The 21,133-nt window shown below is 35.6% G+C and overlaps 1 protein-coding gene across 2 annotated transcripts in view; it reads left to right on the forward strand.

Moving 5' to 3' along the window:
- Positions 1 to 21,133, forward strand: part of LOC141512782 (dimethylaniline monooxygenase [N-oxide-forming] 2-like) — a 48,002-nt gene that overhangs the window by 13,917 nt on the left and 12,952 nt on the right. For both annotated transcript variants that reach the window (XM_074221992.1, XM_074221993.1), the window contains one exon: positions 16,235 to 16,423. In XM_074221992.1, coding sequence (XP_074078093.1) covers positions 16,235 to 16,423 — 189 coding nt within the window. The remainder of the gene's footprint in view (positions 1 to 16,234; positions 16,424 to 21,133) is intronic.

Below are 21,133 nucleotides of genomic sequence, written 5' to 3' on the forward strand. Positions count from 1 at the left end.
GTATAGATAGAAAGTAATCTCAAAAGGAAGAAATTAGCAGTGTGAGGAACTAGGAAAGGCCTGCAGAAGAAGGTAGTATGTGAGCTGAGTCTTGAAGGAAGACAGGAGGCAGAGTATAAAAAGGATAGCATCCACTCAGGGGGAACAGGCAGTAAAAAAGTCAGACATCAGTAGATGGAGTAAGAAGCATTAGAACCTAGTCACCTGAATGAACTATTTAGAGTATAGAAAACACAGCATCTACCTGATGCTGTATACTAAGGTTAAAAATAATTACTTACAGATACCTAATATATCTAGTGTCTGCTTAGAAACAGACTTAAGATGAAAGGGAGCTTGAATAATCATCTAGTCTAGCTTCTAACCTACTAAGTCATTATTTCTATAGCACTACTGATGTAAGAGTGTCCACTTAAATACTTGAAGTGGGGTGTGATGATACACCTGTAATCCAGTTATTAGGAGATTGAGGTGGCTAATCTCTTGACCTCGGGAGTGCTGAGATTGGCTAAACCAATTGGGAATAAATACAATGTTCAGACGTAATGGAGTAAGCCCCCAGGAAAGAAGGAAAACAAGAAAGAAAGGATTCAATAGCCTGTTGTATGGTAAATTTAAAGTAATATAATAAATAAAATAAAGTACAAAGCATTTTACAAATATTATCTTTTTTGATCCTCAACATGGTGCTCAATTATTATTGCCATTCATACTGCTAGGAAATGTCTGAGGCTAAAATTGAATTGAGCTTAGTCTTCCTGACTCCAGGACCACTGTTCCACCTAACAGAGTTTCATATTGATCAGTAGTAAAATCAAACCCCTTTGTAGTCCCTGACCTTCTAGCCTGGGTGAGATGAGGACAGTCAATCTTTAAAAAAAATTATTCCATTTGTTTGGCAGGTCTAGTGACTATAATTATTATTATTATTATTATATATAATTTTATTTACATTTATCAATAAACATTTATTAAAATCCTTCTATGTGTTAGGCACTGTTTAAAGTGCTAGGATTACAATAAAGAGACAAAAGACAGTCCCCACCCTCAAGGAGCTTACAATCTAAGGAGGAGTTAAATACAAATTTAGGCAAAGTAAGCCATATCCAAGAAAAAGAGGAAACACTAGAAGGAAGGGATGAGAAACACTTCCTGCAGAAGACTGAGTGTTGTAATAAGCATTATAATTATTACTAGGTTATTGCATCTCCAGATTCAAAATTTCCTTCCTTATAAATTCCACCCCCCCCCATACTAGTTATTCCATTTAGACTAGAGGCACATGGACTAAGTCCAATTCCTCTAGATGGCAGGTCTTCAATATTTGAAGCGGACCCAGACCGTAATGCTCTATCCAAGCCTTCTCTAAGTGAAATACTTCATTTCTTTTAGCTACCCTTCCTATATGATCTTGGTTCTCTTCCTCTGGACTGGCTCGATTTTGTGAATGTGAACCATTCACATCTTGAAATATGGTGCCTATTTGTTGGTTCATTTATTTATTTGATAAATATTTACAGGGTATCTAGGAGGTATGAGAGTACGAGCAAAGTGAATTAGCTCCCACAAAGACCTCAATATCTAGGGATTTTGCCAGCATATAATGGGATTATAATCTGCTTTGATCTGGATGCTAAATTGCATATAATATAGCCTGAGAAACTGTTTTAGGCAGCAATTTCGTAATGTTCTTCCCTGAGATTACATTTTACAAAGAAAATTGAATGCTCCCAATATTTTGTTGTTTTATACATAAACATAAACATAGAGAGAGACATACACTTATCTACACATGGGAGTAGTCCCATATATACATGTGTATGTATAGAGATATATATATAGAGATATATATATAGATATATACACACAAGATACAAAGCCATACACACACACACACACACACACACACACACACACATACACACACATATATATAGACACAACTACTAATGTAACCATACTATATATACACATGCCAAAATAGATCTCTCTTCTGTCCTCTAATCTCTACTTAGACAGTATAGGACTTTGTATCTGGTACCTTTCATTTTGTTATATTTGACTCATTGTTCTAGCCTATTGAAGCCTTTACTAATCCAAAATCCCCACATAAGACATTAGCTATCCATCTCACCTTTGGGTCATCTTCAGATTTCATAAGTATTCAATTTATCATATTCTGGCCACACTTTATCCCCATTCTAGTTTTTATTAAACCTGAACCCAACCTATTAAAAAGTATCATTTTTCCAGGATCTACACATATGTATTTTTCCCTTTCAAAGAGATATGTCCAAAAATGTATTTTTTTTTACTTCAAGAGGTTCCTCATTAATGAAGACTATCAAGAGAATCTGTAAAACCATTCATTGATAATGACAGCATCAAAGAGAAATTACTTTGGGGGCAGCTAGGTGGCGCAGTGGATAAGGCACTGGCCCTGGAGTCAGGAGTACCTGGGTTCAAATCTGGCCTCAGACACTTAATAATTACCTAGCTGCATGGCCTTGGGCAAGCCACTTAACCCCGTTTGTCTTGCAAAAACCTAAAAGAGAGAGAGAGAGAGAGAGAGAGAGAGAGAGAGAGAGAGAGAGAAATTACTTTTTAAGCATGGCCAAATTAGTTGGCTTCTGAGGTTTATTCATAATCTAAGAATCTAAGATTTTATTGGTCAGCTTTATTTAGACCAGTATGGCACAGCTGCATCCCACTTATCAATAGGCATTCAAAGCACATTGATGCTTTGAGCACCCACTCTACAACTTTGTCCTACCCTGTTTGACATCTGTTGTCTCAGTTCCCTATCTGGCTTCCTAGGTTTCTTCAAGCTAAGCTCTAGAGATCTAATCTTATGAACAGTACATATTTATCTTCTAGGACAAATAGTTTTTATCCAGTGCCCACTAGCTTTTATTTTAGAACAATGATATCTCCTCACTGAAGATTAAAAAAAAAATTAAACAGAACTAACTTGAAACAAACTGCCTTTTCCTTTTGAGAAAAATGAGCACCACACCCTTGTTGGCTCACCAGAAGTTTCCTTTCCTTGGTTCAGAATACATCCTTCCTAACTTAATCAACTTATAAATTAATTATCATATCTTGATCCATTAGACAGAGATGAAATCATTTTAAGTACAGACAACTGGTTGCAACAATCCAAAACTCAATACATCTAAGACAGATTTCTACTAAATTTTTCCATTTCAAGATATAATGAATGTTACAACAGGATAAGGACCAAACCTGAAAATTTATTGGTATAGGCAACTCCTATGTGAGAGGACTTCCTCTACTATCCAAGTTGGCACTTTCTGGATGATCTAAAGATAAGTTTATAAGGATTGCCCAAAGCACTGAAAGATCAAGTTATTTGCCCAGGATATTGCAACCACTATGGTTTAGAAGCAGTGCTGGAAATCATGTCTTCCTGCTCTGAGGCCAGTTCTCTATCCACGATGCCAAGCTTCCTTTCGAATATACCAGTATTTTTTTTTAATTCCAAAGCCATTTGTGATATATACTGCCCCAAATTTTTCATGATTTATGAAAAGAACATCCTTTTTTTTGAAACAGTTTCCATAAGTCTTAGGGTTCACCATAGTGAAGAGACATGCTGGAGTCCCCAAGTACTTGAAGTTTATGCCAGCAGAGCACTTAGTCTTATAGACCCTACCTACCTGTGGTAGGAATCATGATAGAAGTAGTAGCAGCAGCAGCAGCAGCAGTAGTAGAAGTAGTTAGTAATAGTAGTAGTAGCAGTAGTAGTAGTAGTAGTAGTAGTAGTAGTAGTAGTAGTAGTGATGGTAGTAGAGGTAGTAATAGTATATTGGTTAGTACTAGTAGTAGTAGTAATAAGCCAGACTACAGAGTTGGAGAGGCAAGTTTAAATCAGAGGAGAGTCACTATCATGTTGGCAGAAGGACCATAATGACTCAGAAGACTGTCTAGAAAAGCATAGAGGAGTTTTAAGTTGTATTGGCAAAAGAGTATCCACAATAATAAATTCATCCTTGCAGTACTGAAAAAGTATCTTTTAAAAAAGAATTCTGCACCCAACAGTCCCCTTTAAATCACAATATCCTTCTGAATAATTTTCCTATAATAATTACCTTCTTACAGTATTGGAGAAATAAAAAAACAAAAGTTTTATGTAGTTTTATTCCCCCCCCCATAAAGGCCTCCCAACTTGCTTCCTCATATAGAAGCCTGCTGTGTATCAAAAATTTCCACTAGGTCAAAGTTCTCTAGAGTTTTAGAACTATACTCAGGAGAAGATTTAAGCCTGAATGATACCTATTTTGTCCAATTATTTGTAAGCAACTCCCTTGTATAGACCCATTTAAATCACAATTAAAATCATATACAATCAGCTGTCAATTATCCGATATAATACAATGAATGTTGGGTAGAGATGATCCAAATCTTTACCTTCACAATGAACTAAATGATTATTTTAAAGAAAATCTCTCCTTTCCTCCCACTATCACTACTACTACCACTACCACTACCACTACCACTACTACTACTACTGCTACTGCTACTGCTACTACTACTTCTACTACTCCTCCTCCCCTTATTACTATCACTACTACCACTACTACTACACTATTATTACCACTACCACTGCAACTACTACTGCAACCACTACTACTACTACCTCTAACAACAACAATACTACTACTACTACTACTACCACCACTACCACTACCACTACCACTACCACTCCTGCTGCTGCTGCTACTACTACTACTAAGACTATTACTAGATAATCTACAAACATTTATTAAATTACCTACTTTTTTTTGCTAGGCACTATCTTAGACATTAGGAATACAAATATAAAGACTGAAATAAATCCTATTCTCAAGGAGTATTCCAGTGGGGAAGACAAGACCACAAGAACATATGGGAATAAATAGAAATAGTAACTAGATATGTGATTTCATTGATACAGCAAATTCCCCACTATCAACACAGGGAGGCATCTTCTCTGTAAATTATAGTCTTTTTTTTTTTGTTTTTGTTTTTTTAGGATTTTTGCAAGGCAAACGGGGTTAAGTGGCTTGCCCAAGGCCACACAGCTAGGTAATTATTAAGTGTCTGAGACCGGATTTGAACCCTGGTACTCCTGACTCCAGGGCCAGTGCTTTATCCACTACGCCACCTAGCCGCCCCTAAATTATAGTCTTAAAAAGAATTTTAAGGACATTGAAAGATAAAATTTGAAAATAGTGATTCTGGATACTCATTTAATGGGACATGGGATTCCTCCATAGTAATAGATTCTCTGGACATATTTCCACATCCTCTTCAAGCTCCCTTGATAAATATTGGCATTGTTCCCAAGAGTTCATAGACTGTTAGCTTGTCAAAGATAAATTAAAAATAATAAAGAGAGTAAGTTAGAACAGAACTTAGGTTCATTTGGTTAAAAATGTCAGATTTTTTTTTATCCTTGGAGGGATTCAGAGAAGTGTTTGTTTTTAGAAACCTACAGTTGCAAATACAAATGTTTCTGGCTCTTTCTTTGATTGGCTGAATTGAGGGGCTGTTCTCCCCACAGACCCTTGTTGCACTAACAGTTGCATAAGGTTTATGGAAAGTGTTCAAAACCGAATGTTTTAGTTCAGTATTTTTAAAAGGCAACAGAATTCTCCAAATTGGATGATGGAAAAACAAAGAGCTTGTGTCCTTATTACTATGGATATTGATGCTATTCTTCCTTCAACTAATAAAGAGCAGAAAATAAGTCATGATAAATGACTTTTGTGTCTTCTTGGCAGACAAGGAATAAATAAAAACCAGAATATTTTTTAATTTTACTTACATAGGACACTTTATACATTTAAAATCTCTAATCACATATATTATCCCTCTTGATACAGAAATAATGTGAACTTGGTAAAGTAAATTTTTACTGTCATTTATTATTTTTGTAAATGTCATGTTTGTTAGACATTTACTGTCAGCATTTTTATTAAATCTCTCATTTCATAGAGGAGAAAACCAAGGGATAGAGGCTAAGTGATTTCTCCACAATTAGACAACCAAAGCAGAGATCCACAAGATATGGTCTAATATAATAAATATATGTCTCATTTATAAAAGTAATTTTTCACCCCCATAGTAGAACTTTATTATAATCACCAGTCTTGAATTCCGTGTAATTACAATTTGCCCAATGTTCTGATCTATTGAGAATATTCTACATCCTGAAACTATCAGCATCTTAGCTATCCCTCCTGCTCTGTGTCATCTGCAAATTCAGTAGTTTCCAACTTTGCTTTCATCTGGGTTATTGGTTAAAAAAACCAAAACAGAAAAAAAAAGACATGTTTAACAGGGTATGAGAAAAGGACCATGGACAATCCTGCGTGACTAGACTTGGGCTTCCTTGAAGTTCACATTATCCCATCACAGAATTAGTTTCACAATTGAAAGAGTCCTCAAGGGCTATCTCATGATCCCAAAGGAATTTCCAGAACAATATGGCCATCACCCTTTACTTGAAGACCTCTTATAGGTGGAAACCTATAACCTCTCAAAACAACCCATTCCATTTCTAAATAACTTCAGTGGTTAGGACATTTTTTCCTGGTATTGTCTAAATTTTCCTTTTCTTAAATTCCTAGTTCTACCTTCTGGGGCCAAACTAAACAAGTATAATTTCTCTTTCCATGACAGCTGTTCCTTTTCTAAGATATGTCTATTATGTGTCTTCTGCATCTTGTTTTCTGTTTTAAGAAATCCCATTTTGGGGCGGCTAGATGGCGTAGTGGATAAAGCACCGGCCTTGGAGTCAGGAGTACCTGGGTTCAAATCCGGCCTCAGACACTTAATAATTACCTAGCTGTGTGGCCTTGGGCAAGCCACTTAACTCCATTTGCCTTGCAAAAAACCTTAAAAAAAAAAAACTAAAAAAGACCAAAAAAAAAAAAAAGAAATCCCATTTCCTTTAAGTAAAGGGTAAATGAGATGAATAAAAAGTATCAAGGAAGCAATGAACATGAGCTCAGACACATTTGGGGAGATAGTGGAAGGCATATGAGTCTGGTGTGAAAATCCTCAAAGGCATTACGGCTCAGTGTATCAAGAATAGGTTTGACTCACTCCTAGGGTACTTACTCTCAAAAGAAAAGTGAGATGTACATACTTAGAGACATTGCCATTTCAAAAGTTCAAATAGACTATTTGTGTCCAACCTGTGGTAGAGCCTCACAAGCTCATATTGATCCGATCAGCTATCATCAGATGCACCATGCTTTGCCTGCAACAAAGTGCTGTCATGTTGATTCTCTTTGAGAATAAAAGTCAATAACCAAGAGTAGTCATTATCTATGTGACCCTAGGTGTGAGTCACTCTTAGCCCTCTGAGGTTGCTGTCTTATTTGTAAAATGGGGATGATTATACATGTAATCATTATTAGATCATTTTGAGGCTCAAATGAACTAAATGATAAGACTGCTGCTGCCACTGTTATTTTCTACAATGTCAGAAGACATGTCCCTAGTCTGCTAGTTCTGTGTCTTAGGACAATTCATAAGTTTAGAGTATCATCTCTAAAATGAGGAGGTTCTCTAAAGGTTTTTTTTCCCATATAACTTACTAGTATTCTGTCATCTTTCCTCTTTTAAGCCAAAAGAGAAAATATAGAAGAGTTAGAGAGGATCTCTTTCCCTTTTAAGTTGTGAGTCTTCTGCCTTGTTAAAAAAAAAAGTGGAGAAGGGAGGACTGCCTCCTCCTACTTCCACCACCCCATTTAAATCTAATTTAGAATATGAGAATAATAAATCATTTTAGCTCAGTACAAAATAATCAAGATATGAAAAGATAAAAATTCTTGTTGTTTATGAAATATTTCCATTTTGAGAAGATAGGTTATGTAAGTAACTCCCACCTCAAACTTGCCAAGGGCATAGTTCCTAGTGATTCTTACTCAATAGAAAAGGTTTTAATTAACTTATTTTTTATGTTGTTCTGAGTACAAGCTCTAAAAACATCATATTTGGTTCATTCACACACATATATAATATACAGCATCACATTCCTACAGATGTTAATACCTAAACATACCTTACTAGATTCCCAGCACCTGGGAAACTTATATTATTTTATTATTTATATTAAAAATATATCAAGGATTTCATGTGATCTTACTGCCATACTAGATCTTGGGAAAGGTCATCAAAGTGATTGTTCATATAATTCACTCATTTAAAAAATTTATTAATATTACTAAACAATCAGTTTCACACATCATCTCTCATTAAGACTATTACAATAATCTCCTGATTAACCTCCCTATTTTCAGTTTCTCTCTCCAATCTATCCTAAAAACAGCTGCCAAATGAATCTTTCTAAGCATCAGACAAACCATGTCACTTATTGAACCTAAACCTTTGATAGTTGCTTATTGATTTATTAATATTACTTCAATTAAGTTCTGGGGATACAAAACATCTAAACTAGCACATTTCTGCTAAAAAGAACTTTTATACTCTACAAGGACTGGGGGGAGAAAGTTATATGTACATAGATTAAGTAATATGCCAATGGAATTGAAAGCCAATGCTTCGGGAAAAATTAAAGAAGCAAGCACTTTTAATAGGGGCCATCAGAGGAGACTATGTGGAGGAGGTCATATCTAAAGACAATTAGCTTTGAAAGAAGAGAAGATTTACCTTCCTTATTCTATATTAACTACTTCACATATTCTGTGGGCCAGTGAAACTGGCCTTTTCACTGGCTGCCTCATACACAACACCCCTCTCAACCCTGATGTCTAGAATGCATATTCAGCTCACCTCTACCTCTTAGAATTCCTAGTTTCTCCTAGATTTCTCTCCTGTATGCATTCTACATGAAACCCTTCCTGATTCCTCTTCTTTTTTTCCCCAGATTCTATATGTATTTCATATATTTCCAAGCACAATTCTCTTCCTTGATAGAATATAAGCTCTTTGAGGGAACAAAAGGTTTTGCTTTTGTCTTTGTATCCCCAGAATTCAGCACAGTGATAGATGCTTAATAAATGTTTGTTAGTTTATTGAGTACCAGAATGAGATAATCAATTATTTTATTGATTAATAAATCAATATCTATTATAATATTAGTAAATATTTTTGAATAATATTGAATGTTTTAATGTTTTGAATAATATTTTATGAAACTTCATTTTGCATTTGAATAATATTTTATATAATAAACATTGTGGTGTTTATTAATATTAATAAATCAATAAGGAACTACCGATGTTTAATGATAGGATTGAGTGATAGCAATAAGTAATAGGATTGAGTACCAGGATAAGGTACTCAATCAATTATTTTATTGATCAATAAATCAATATCTATTAATATTAAAAATGTTAACATTAATAAAAGTTGCTATTCAGATGATATTTTATATTAGTAAGCATTGTGCTATTTAGTAATATTAATAAATCAATAAGGAACTAAAGGAAACTAAACCAAAGGTTTAAGTTCCATAAGTGACATGGGCTGTCCTATGCCTTAGAATGATTAATCTGGCATCAGTTTTTAGGACAGATCAGAGAGAGAGAAACTGAAAATAAGGAGATCATTCAGGAGATTATTATAATAGTCCTAATGAAAAATGATGAGTGCCTAAACAAGTGTGGTGGCAATGTAAATGGAGGGGAATTTGGCATCTGATTAAATACGATTGTGAAGGAGAAGAAAGAATCAAAGTTAACTCCAGGTCTGAGTCTCCTGTATTTTAGTATCACCACTAGGGATGTTAGGAAGAACAAGACTAGGGAAAAGCTGATTCATTTTGTACTTGTTGAGTTTGAGTTGTTGGTGAGACATCTAGATAGAGATCATAGATTTTGCAGCTAGATGGGACATTAAAGTACACTAACTCCAACACCTTCAATTACAGGCAAAGTAACTTAGCCCCAGAGAGGTTACTGACTTGTCCTTGATCATAACTAGCATCTGAAGTAGAATTTGAACCCAGTTCTTTTGACTCCAGATGCTCTATCCTTTCTACTGTTCTATAGGTAAGCAGCCAGGTAGTATGATGGATAAGATATCAGGTCTGGAGTCAAGAAGACCTGAGTTCCAAGCCAACCTCATACACTTACTTAGTTGTGTGACCCTAGAGAAGTCACTTAACTCTGTTTGCCTTAATTTCCTCATAGTAAAATGAACCTGAAAAAGAAATGGCAGTAACTTTGCCAAGAAAACTCCAAAAAAAGGGGGTCATGAAGAGTCAGACATGACTGAAAACAACCAAATAACAAATTCTGTGGTTATTAATATGAAATGAGCTGACAGGAGAGTTGGAGCTATAGAGAGAAATATTTGGGAGTATATTACATCACCAAAGTAGATACAGTGATGGATAATGAGAAAAGGAAAATGCCTAATACTTAGGAGGTGGAAGGATAAAAAATAAGAACAATGCTCCAAAAAGCTGTCAGACAGATAGGAAGGGTAACAAAAGAAAGCAAAGTCATATAAAACAAGAAGAAAATGTTTAACAGTGCCAAAATTGGTGGGGAAAGTGGAAGGGAATCAAAAAGAGAAACCCCAGGCCACTTTGAGATTATTTGGGGGGGAAATGGAAATGTACTAGGGTCAGAAATGGCCTCTGGGAGAGTAGAAGCTCCTGACGGTTCCTATTTGGATAAACCATATGGATGACTAGATTCTAAGATAGCTAAGGGTTACTGTCTGCTGTCAATGCCCTTTAAATTTTGGTGTCCTAGGATAAAGTTCCAATCACATTGCACTAGGAAAAATCTGCATGCAGCTAATGGACTCAATTTCATAAATAAACTAAAAAAAGAGATAATCTGAGAGTCAGAAAGACGAGGAAGGTAATAGGGGCTTTAGGGGAGACGGGCTCTGTGGTAATTGTGGCAAAGGCAAGAAAAAATGGATAACAACTTGCAACAACAAGGGATACAGCTTAGGAAATGAAGTTTCATAATTCAGTTCAGGGAAAACAATCATTTTACGCCTACGTTTGTTTGGAAAAGTAACCATAAATTTGGACCACTTTTGAGCCAGGATTCTGTTTGTTGTTCTAACAGCAAGAAAGGCTTCTAGACAGATAATCAAGAAATGATCCTGAGTAGATTATATAAAGACCTAACCAGCTGTGGTCCTAACCACGGTCACTGAATGCCATTTCTATACTTTAGAAGAGGGAGTAGTATTAGAGTGAGAATTAGTGAGCCAACTTCCTTCTAGCTTTGACATCTTAGGAACAATCATGAATTGGCAAAACAATCCCATTGTGAGTTCCAAACAACATGAACCATCCTTCCACTGAAAGGAGAGAAATGATGAATTTATCAGGCTTTCTTCTTTAAAAAGACATTTTAATAATGCCTTTGGTCTGAAGATCATAATTGTTTCCCACTCTCCAACCCACAAGATTGAACTCTCCCCTGTGACAAAGAAACAGTTCAACAAAAAATAATTCATACCAGGACTGTAGAAACTTTTTTTTTACTTCTAAGATCAAATATAAATTATCTACTTGAATTTTTAAAAAATTTATTTTTTTTAAATCTTTTAAAGTCCTTCTCAACCTTTCCCCTTCCTACTTTGTAGTTTTCTTGCACTTCCCCCTTCCACATACTCAATAATCCAAAAATATTGGTGTTGTTGCTGTTTCTTGCACAAAACACATCATCTTCTTTCTCTGTGACTTTCACTAATGGTCCCCCATGCCTGAAATGATCTTCCCTTTCATCTTCATTTTCACTTCCTAAAGTCCCTGGCTTACTTTGAAGACTCATATCAAATCCCATGTTCTATTAGGAAACCTTTCCCAATTTCCCCATCACCACCACTGATAATGCTTTCTATATGGGATTAATTTCAACTTTATATAAATGATATATAGATAAACAGACAAATTTTCAGAATACTGTACACAAATCAGTATCTATCCCAGAACCTGATACAAATCAAATGTTCAAGAGATGTTTGATGATTGTATAGCTTCTCCTCTAGAATAATTTTCCCCAACTCCCACCCAAAATGGTAGAAAGCAATGAATACGACTCCCTTCAGAATCCTGGGAGTAAACTGAGAGACTTGTGATATCTAATTCTATCACTCATGGGTCCCCAGTATTGCTTACCCAGTTAATATTTATCAGTTTTTACAAAGTATTTACTTAGGAGACATCGCAAGGAGAGAAATACAAATAATATCCTCCCCTAAAAAAATTGAGGGCATACACTCTTACATATCTGGTACCTAGAATGAAAAAGTTCAAATTTTACGTGAGGTATCTTTTCATTTAAGAAACATGTGTAGTCAAGGGGTACCTAGTAAATTTTCATAGAACCCCCTCCAACTTGATTTCTTGGTGTGGACTTATTGCACAGTAAAGTTTAATGCCTTGTAACATTTGGATAGGTCTGATAGGTTGCGCCTTAGGGCTGCCTTCACCAGCTGTTGCTGCTACCAACTTTAGCCACTAAGGGGACCCTTTACCCAGATAATTATTCACCTTCACCTAAAATCAGTAAAAAATATACATATACACACACAAAAGCATCGTGCACTCAAGGACACATAGTGACTGGGTAGGAGATAAGGCAATTCCACCTAGTAAGAAGAGAGAGAGGCACAATAAGAGTAATCCTTTCAAAGTGAGCTTCAGTTTGGGTTCTGTTATTGGTCCTTTCAGCTACAGAGTCAACCAGAAAACTCTTTGTTATGACCTATTACCAGCCCTTCTATCCTTCATGGCTTAAAGAAGGCTCCCCAAAGTTCCCTGGGATGAAATTGAAACCAAGATGATAACAGGGATGTACTTTTAGGATTGGGCTCTTGTCATTGGTCAATCATCCAATACAAATGATTGCATGGGTGGGTGAGTGATTATTTTTCTTACAGGGACCAGGAATCTTTCTTAAAGTCCTAGTGCAGTGCCCTGTGGTGATGCCAGAATGACCCTGGGCTCTTGAAGTCTTATGCTAGAAGAACATAAGCTCTAGAGCTCTTATCAAACTACTTTTAAACAAATTGTTCTTTTGGAATATGGAAAGTGAAGACCAGGAATGATTGTGAAAGAAAGACATCTCCATTCACATGGAGAGTCTAACTTAAGAAGAAGATATTTTGTTGGAATAGGATACTTATGAATAGAAGTATTCAGTGGCACTAAAAATTAAGGGGAACTATCAAGGGATCTTTCAAGATAGATCAAGGGAACATTTCATGCAAAAATGAGTATGAGGAAATGACAAAAATGGTAGGGACTTACCAGAAGCAGAAGAGATTAAGAAGAGGCAGCAACAACACACAAAATAACTATACAAGAAAGATCTTGACATCACTGATAAGCATGATGGTGTGGTTATCGATGTAGAGTCAGATCAGTAGAGTTCTCTACTGATGTAGAGAATGAAGTCAAGCGGGCTAAACAATGACTAGTGAGATAATGCATTTCCAACTGAGCTATTCAAAAACTTAAAAGATGATGCTGTTAAAATGCTACATTCCATATACCAACAAATTTGAAAATTCAACAGGGACCTCTGGATTGGAAAAGATCAATTTGTATCCTAATCCTAAAGAAGAATAATTCCAAGGAATGTTCAAATAACCCAACAACTGTGGTCATTTCATGCACTAGCAAGGTTTTGCTTAAGATTCTGCAACTTGGGCTTCAGCAATATGTAAACTGGGAATTACCAGAAGAGCAGGCTGGTTTTTGAAGAAACAATGGAACTTGAGAACAAATTGCCAACATTTGCTGGATTATGGAGAAAGCAAGGGAGTTCCAGAAAATCATCTTCTTCTACTTCATTAACTACACTAAAGCCTGTGAAAATTTAGATCATCAATAAAACGTTGTAAGTTCTCAGAGATCGTTTTACTTGTCTCCTGAGGAACTTGTCTGCAAGCTGAGAAGCAATGATTAGAACTGAACTTGGAACAACTGATTGATTTAAAGTCAAAAAAATGAATATGATAAAACTGTAGTGTTTTATTTATTTATTTAATTTATATTCAAAGTACTTGATGCAAAATGCCAGGTTGAATGAATCAAATGTTTGAATTAAGGTTGCAAGGAGAAATAAAAACAATCGCATATCTGTGGATGGTATCATTCTAATGGCAGAAAGTGAAGAATAAAGAAACCTATGATGAGGGTAACAGTGGAAAGTGTAAAAACTGACTTGAAGCTTAACATCAAAAAAAAACTAAAACTAAGACCTCGGTAACTGGTTCCATCACCTTCTGGAAAATATAAGGAAAAGAAATGGAAGAAATGTCAGAGTTTATAATCTTGGACTCAAAGATCACTGTAGATGGTGACTGCAGTCATGAAATTAAGAAGACTCATTCCAGGGGCAGCTAGGTGGTGCAATGGATAGAGCACCAGCACTGGAGTCAGGAGTACAGAGTTCAAATCCTGCCTCAAACATTTAATAAATACCCAGCTGTGTGGCCTTGGGCAAGCCTCTTAACCCCATTTGCCTTAAAAAAAAAACAAAAAAAAAAAAACAAGACTCATTCCTTGTAAGAAAAGCTATGGCATTTCTGGATAGCTTACTAAAATAACAGAAAGACATCACCTTGCTGACAAAGGTGCATAGAGTCAAAGCTATGGTTCTTTGAGTAACAATGTATGACTAAAAGCTGGCCTATAAGGAAAATTGACCATTACAGAATCAATGCATTTGAATTATGGTGCTGGAGAAAATTTTTTAGAGTCCATTGGACAACATGGAAATCAATTAAAGGAATTAATTGAGACTATTTACTTGAAGGGAAAATGTAGAAGCTGAGGTTTAAATACTTTGGTTACATAATTTTGGAAAAGCCCCTTATGCTGGGAAAGATTAACAGCAGCAAGAGAAAGGATGGCAGAGAAAGAAGATGGATAGTGTACAACATGAGCTTGGACAGACTTTGGGAAATAATGATAGAAGAACCTGGTGTGCAATGGTCCAAGGGGTCACAAAAAATCAGACTTGCCTGAACTATTGAACAAGAACAAACCAAGATATAAAGAATTATAACTGCTTATCATCTAAATACAGAATTGAGTTTTAATTTATGAGTGAAGAGTGACCCCCTGAATCCCTATATATAAAAGGAAGTATAAAGGACCAATCATGCAGTCCTGGGCCAATGAATCACATTTCTTTTTGGGTAAAAAGTAATAAGTCTGTATATTGCCATGGGAAAAAAAGCATTAGACTAAAGAAAGAGAGTGAAAACAGATACACAAGATGTAGCAATGAAAATAAAATCAATCCATATAGGCACTAAAACTGGTCAAATACAATGGTCATTGTTATACTATCAACATTAAAACATCCATCCTTCCTTTCTGATTATAATCTATAAACTTATGGCAGACTGCATTTTGTAGCAGAGACTGATAGGGAAACTATTCAGATCTTGTTGAGAAGTGTCTCTTGCTTTCATAAAGTTTTAATTTTTTTTCCAAGAAATACATTTGTTATTTGGTGAACCTGGATTTAAGTCTAGTATGCATCCTTATGGATGTGTAATCTTGGATAACAAGACACATGAATTATTAAGTGTTGAAGATGGGACTTGAATTCAGGACTTCTGATTCCTCCCACTACACACATTGCCTCAAAGAGCACTTTTAAAAAGAAGGGTTTAGATGGGATGATTTCCAAGGCTCTCTCTCTGACTTTAAAATTCTGTGAATCTATGACTCTATAAATCACTTAACTGCTCTGTGTCCCTCAGTTTCTTCATCTGTTAAATGAGGAGAAAAAGTCCTATGAGGTCAGAACTATAGTATCAGTTTCCCCACTTGGAGATTAGGAAACTGAATTACAGAGAGTTTAGATGATTGGTCCATGATCACATAGGTATTTGGCATAAAAGGCAAGAATCAGACCCAGATCTTCCCATCTTCCCTCTGATAAATATTTCCTATTTCTCCTATATATTATTTGCTTTGCATATATTTGTTTGCCTGTTGTCTCCCCCAATAAATTGCAAACTCCTTGAGAAAAGGGACCTTTTTTCCTCTTTTTGTATCATCAACACTTAGAAGAGTAAGTGGCACCTTGAATTCATTTAACAAATGTTTATTAATTGATTGATGGACATTATGTTCAGTCTTCTATCCACAGTTCCATATTGATTCTAAGTTGCTTTATAATTGTGACCTACCATTATTTAAAACAATGAATCAATCTTTTGAATTTTTTATATTTTAATCAATTCTCATTTTTTCCTGTAGGAAGAAGTGGAAGAAGGCCGTGCCAGTATCTATAAGTCTGTTATCACCAATACCTGCAAAGAAATGTCATGTTTCAGTGACTTCCCGATGCCTGATGATTTCCCAAACTTCCTACCCAACTCTAAACTCTTGGAATATTTCCGAATTTTTGCCCAAAAATTTGGTCTCCTGAAATATATTCAGTTTCAGGTACTCTATATATTAGAGGAAGAGTCTTATATATCTAAGTTCTGCTCAGATTTACCTCTTGTAAGGATGCTATAAGGGGACAGAACAGGCCTGGGGTCAAGGTTGGGGGGACAATACTGAGCCAGAAATATCAGATTTGAATCCTGGTTCTGCCATTGTCTAGATATGCACTTGTATAAAACTCATTTCATCTCTCTTGAAACAAAACTAGAAGTCTAGAAGGATATTGGTGCTGCAAGAAAAATGCAAAAAATAGGAAAAAGGCATAATGAATTCCATTTTGAATGTTGAGTTCGCAAAGTCTATAAATATCCAACTGAAAATGTCCAAAAGATTAATGAAAATGGAAAACAAGAACTCAGGAAAGGTCCTAGAACTGGATCCTGAGAAAGGAAGAAAGAGAACGAAAACACCATTCATTATTGTAGGAGACAATATTATACAGTGGATTAAGCACATCTGGAAAGCAGAAGACTAGTCTTTTCTCCATCACTTGATAATTTTATAATCCTTCCCTTCTAAGAGCCTCAGTTTCCTTATTCTGCTAAAATGGGGATAATAATACTTACACTACCTACTTCTTTCTTCTTTTCTTCTCTCTGTCTCTCTATCTCTCTTATCCCTAACTCTCTCACCTCTCATATCTCTCCTCTTCTTTTCTCTCCTCTCCTCTCTGTCTCTATCTTTCTGACTCTGTCTCTATATCTGTCTGTCTGTGTTTGTCTCTCTCTGTGTCTCTTTCTGTCTCTCTCTATCTGTCTCTCTCTGTCTCTCTGTCTCTCTGTCTCTCTCTCTCTGTCTGTCTCTCTCTCTCTCTCTCTCTCTCTCTCTCTCTCTCTCTCTCTCTCTCTCTCTCCCCTCTTCTCTAATATCCATCAATAAAGGGAGTGATTATACCAGTGAAACCATGACTTTTTTGAATGTGTGCACAGTGTAGCAATTATTTCTTATTGAGCCCATTTAAATAGGACTCCACCTGGTTGTTGCTCTTTAAAAGTCTCCCTCCCTACAGCACCAAGCATAGGGCTAGTTTGATTGCTTCTCTCTCTCTCTAATTAGAATGTAATCTCCTAAAGGAACAAGTCTTACTTTCTTATCTTTACTTCTCCCCAGGTCTTAATATAGGTTTCCCCAGGTCTTAACTGAAAACACTGAAGAGTCATTAATTGTTGATTAAAAGAGTAATTGCCACTGTAACACAATTTGTTGAAGAATTGCAAAATGTTTGTCTTTGTCTAACAAGTGATCTATATATGGTGACCTTATACTTGATTCAGTTAGATACTTGACCTTGGGCAAATAATTTCACCATTCTTTGCTTGTGTTTCCTCAGGGCTAATGTGAAACTGGATCAGGAATTTTTTAGTTTTTAGGGGCCATGGACCATCTGGTAAAGTCTATGGCAACCTTTTCAGAATGACATTTTTAAATGCATAAAATAAAAATACTTAGAATGATAAAGAAAACCAGTTGTCTTGAAATAATTATCAAACTAATTTTTTAAATGAAAAAAAAATTCATAGATTCCCTGGATAAGAATCCCTCAACAGAATGTTCTCTGAGAGCCCTTCTGGTTCTAATATTTTAAGAATTGAAGAGAATTCATTCATCAGTCTCTTTTCAAAACATTCTGAAACTAACTCAGATAAAAATCATCAGATCTTTATATCCCTTTCTCCAACCAGAATAGCAAGCAGTACAATTAAGCAAAAAGTTATTAATTATCTACTATGGCCACAAAATTGTGCTGGACACTGAGGATGCAAAGATGAAAAATGGCATAGCTGTTGCCCTCAAGAAAGCTATAATCTTGTTAGGATTTTAGCAAAGTCATTATAAATAAAAGAATAGAATGAAAGGATACTTTAAAAAAATCTAAGGAAGGACTGATTGTTTCTGGTTCCCCTAATTTTACTTCCTTTCTCCTTGTCTTTCTTCTGGATTGCCTCAAATTTATTCTGTTTATATCTTTTATCTACATGGTTGTTTGCACATTGTCTCATCCATTAAAATGTGAGCTCCTGGGAGTCAGGGATCATGCTTTTGACTCTTTGCATTCCTAGGACTTAACACAGAGTCTAGCAAATGGTCATTTTGACTTAATATGAGAAAGTCAGTTGGAAGAGCATGGTACCTCAGATGGTCCAGAAGAAAAGAAGAATTTCAGCTAGTGGAAGAAGACCTCTCCAGGCAAGGAGGGCATCCTTTGAGAATGCAGAGAGGTCACAGAGGGGAGGATGAGAACACACAACATCTGGTAGGCTGGTCTGTCTGGAACATAGATTGAATAAAGGGGAATAGGGTGAGATAAAGCTAGAAAAGTATCTTGGAGAAGTTAAACACCAGGCTAAGAAGTTTGTTTTGATCTCTTGACCAGATCCCCATGTGCCAGAGGGAACCACTAAAGATTGTTAGGCAGAGTAATAGGGAAAGTAAAGTGATCCACAAGCACTTATTAAGTGTTTCTGATGTGCTAGACACTGTGCTTAGAGATAAGCATGCAAATAGAAAATAAAGCCAAAAATCCTGCCCTCGATACATTCTAATGGGGAACAAAACACATAAAAGGAAGGTATTTGAAAAGGTAATTCAATCCATATTACCTTCCGTAAAACAAATACCTAGGCATCTAAATTTCTCAGGAGTGAAAGGGAGGGAGAAGGTACCAGAGAGAGACTGGAGTGGAACCTGGAAGAAAAGGACTAACCTGTGTACTTTCCTTAAAATGGAGGCTCTAGGAGGAACCAACCAATCAGAAGAAGGGACCATAGAAGTGGGGTGAATTTCCAGGATGAGAAGGCTTCTGTGCAAAACATATTTCCATATTAACCACATTTCAGGGGAAAAAAATAAAGCAAGCAAGAAAATTATACTTCAATTTGTACCTGAAATTCTTAAATTCTCTCTCTGAAAGTAGATAGTTTTTCATCCAAAAGATTTTCTATAACTGTTTCTGTATATGATCAGTCTTTTTCCTTTTTTTCTTTAATCTCTTTGAGATACAGGTTTCATATTGGTATTGTTGGGTCAAAGAGTATGCTCTATTTTATAACCCTTTGGGCCTAGATCTAAATAGTTCTCCAGAATGGTTGGACCAGTTCACGACTCCAGCAACAATTTAAAAAGGAACCAATTTTTCTTCATCCCCTCCAGCATTTATCAATTCTGATGGGTATAAAATGGTACCTTTGAGTTGTTTTCATTTGCCTTTCTCAAAGCAACAATGCTTTAGAGCATTTTTCATATGAATATAAATAGCTTTGATTTCTTCTGAAAACATCTTGTTCAATATCTTTTTTTTCCAATGATAAATTGGAGTGTAATTCTTATTTTTATAACTTTGACCCAGATCCCTATATATTTGAAAAATAAGGATTTTATGAGAGATAATTGCTGTGAAAATTTATAACACCTCATTGTCTTTGGGACATTTTATTAAATTGTTTCCCTGTTTATCTTTTTTGCTAGGTCTAGTTTTACTTTTGCCTTTTTTACTTCAGCTTTAGCATGATAGAGTCTGTTCTAGTCCGTTTTTGTGTAACTTTTTGATTCCAATGTGTCTTTTGAAAATAATATGTTGGATTCTGGTTTCTATTCTAGTCTGCTATTTACTTCAGTTTCATGAGTGAACTCATCCCAATCACATTCACAGTTATGATTCCTAACTGAGTATTTCCCTCTATCCCATTTTCTTCTTTTTCTCCCTTCTTTTTATCATGTCCCTACTCAAATTGCTTCTGACCTCTGCCTCCCTTGATCCACCCTCTCTTTTATAAGGGCTCCCAATATGTCTAATCCCCTTCCCTTCTTATTTTCCTATTGGATAATATGGATTGCTACACACTGAGCATATATACATATTTATATGGATATGTACATATATATAAGATATATTCAAAATTATATCTATCCATATTTTCCCCTCCATTATAAAAGCTCATGCTTTCATACCTTTATGTGAGATAATTTTCCCCTTTCTTTCTCAGGATTTCCTCTTCTCTCATTGCATCCCTCTTTCTCACTCTTTCAAATATAGTCTTCTTCTAACTGCCCTAATAATGATAAAGGTTGAAGTAGTTACAAGTATAATCTTTCCCTATAGAAATGTAAATAGTTAAATTTTATTGTCTTATATGATTAGTCTTTTATGTTTACTTTGCTATACTTCTCTTGAGTCTTGTGTTTGAATGTCACACTTTCTATTCAGCTCTGGTGTTTTCATTAGAAATGTTTAATTAAGAATTAGTCCCATTTCATAAAATATCTATTTATTTGCTCAGAAAGATTATACTCAATTTTTTTAGGTTTTTTGCAAAGCAGTGTGGTTAAGTGACTTGCCCAAGGTCACACAGCTAGGTAATTATTAAGTGCCTGAGGTTAGATTTGAACTCAGGTCCTCCTGACTCCAGGGCAGGTGCTCTATCCACTGTGCCACTTAGCTGCCCCAGGATTATACTCAGTTTTGATGGGTAGTTTATTCTTGGCTGTAATTCTAGCTCCTTTGTCTTCTAGAATATCATATTCAAAGCACCATGGTCCTTTAATGTGGAAGCTACTAAATCTTATGTGATTCTGACCATAGTTCCACAATATCTGAATTGTTTCTTTCAAACTGTTTGCAATATTTTCTCCTTGCCCTAGTAGCTCCAGAATTTGAGTATAATGTTCCTAGAAGTTTTCATTTTGGGATCCCTTTTGGAAAATGATTGA

The sequence above is a fragment of the Macrotis lagotis genome, chromosome 2 (assembly GCF_037893015.1).
Source record: "Macrotis lagotis isolate mMagLag1 chromosome 2, bilby.v1.9.chrom.fasta, whole genome shotgun sequence".
Taxonomy (NCBI): domain Eukaryota; kingdom Metazoa; phylum Chordata; class Mammalia; order Peramelemorphia; family Peramelidae; genus Macrotis; species Macrotis lagotis.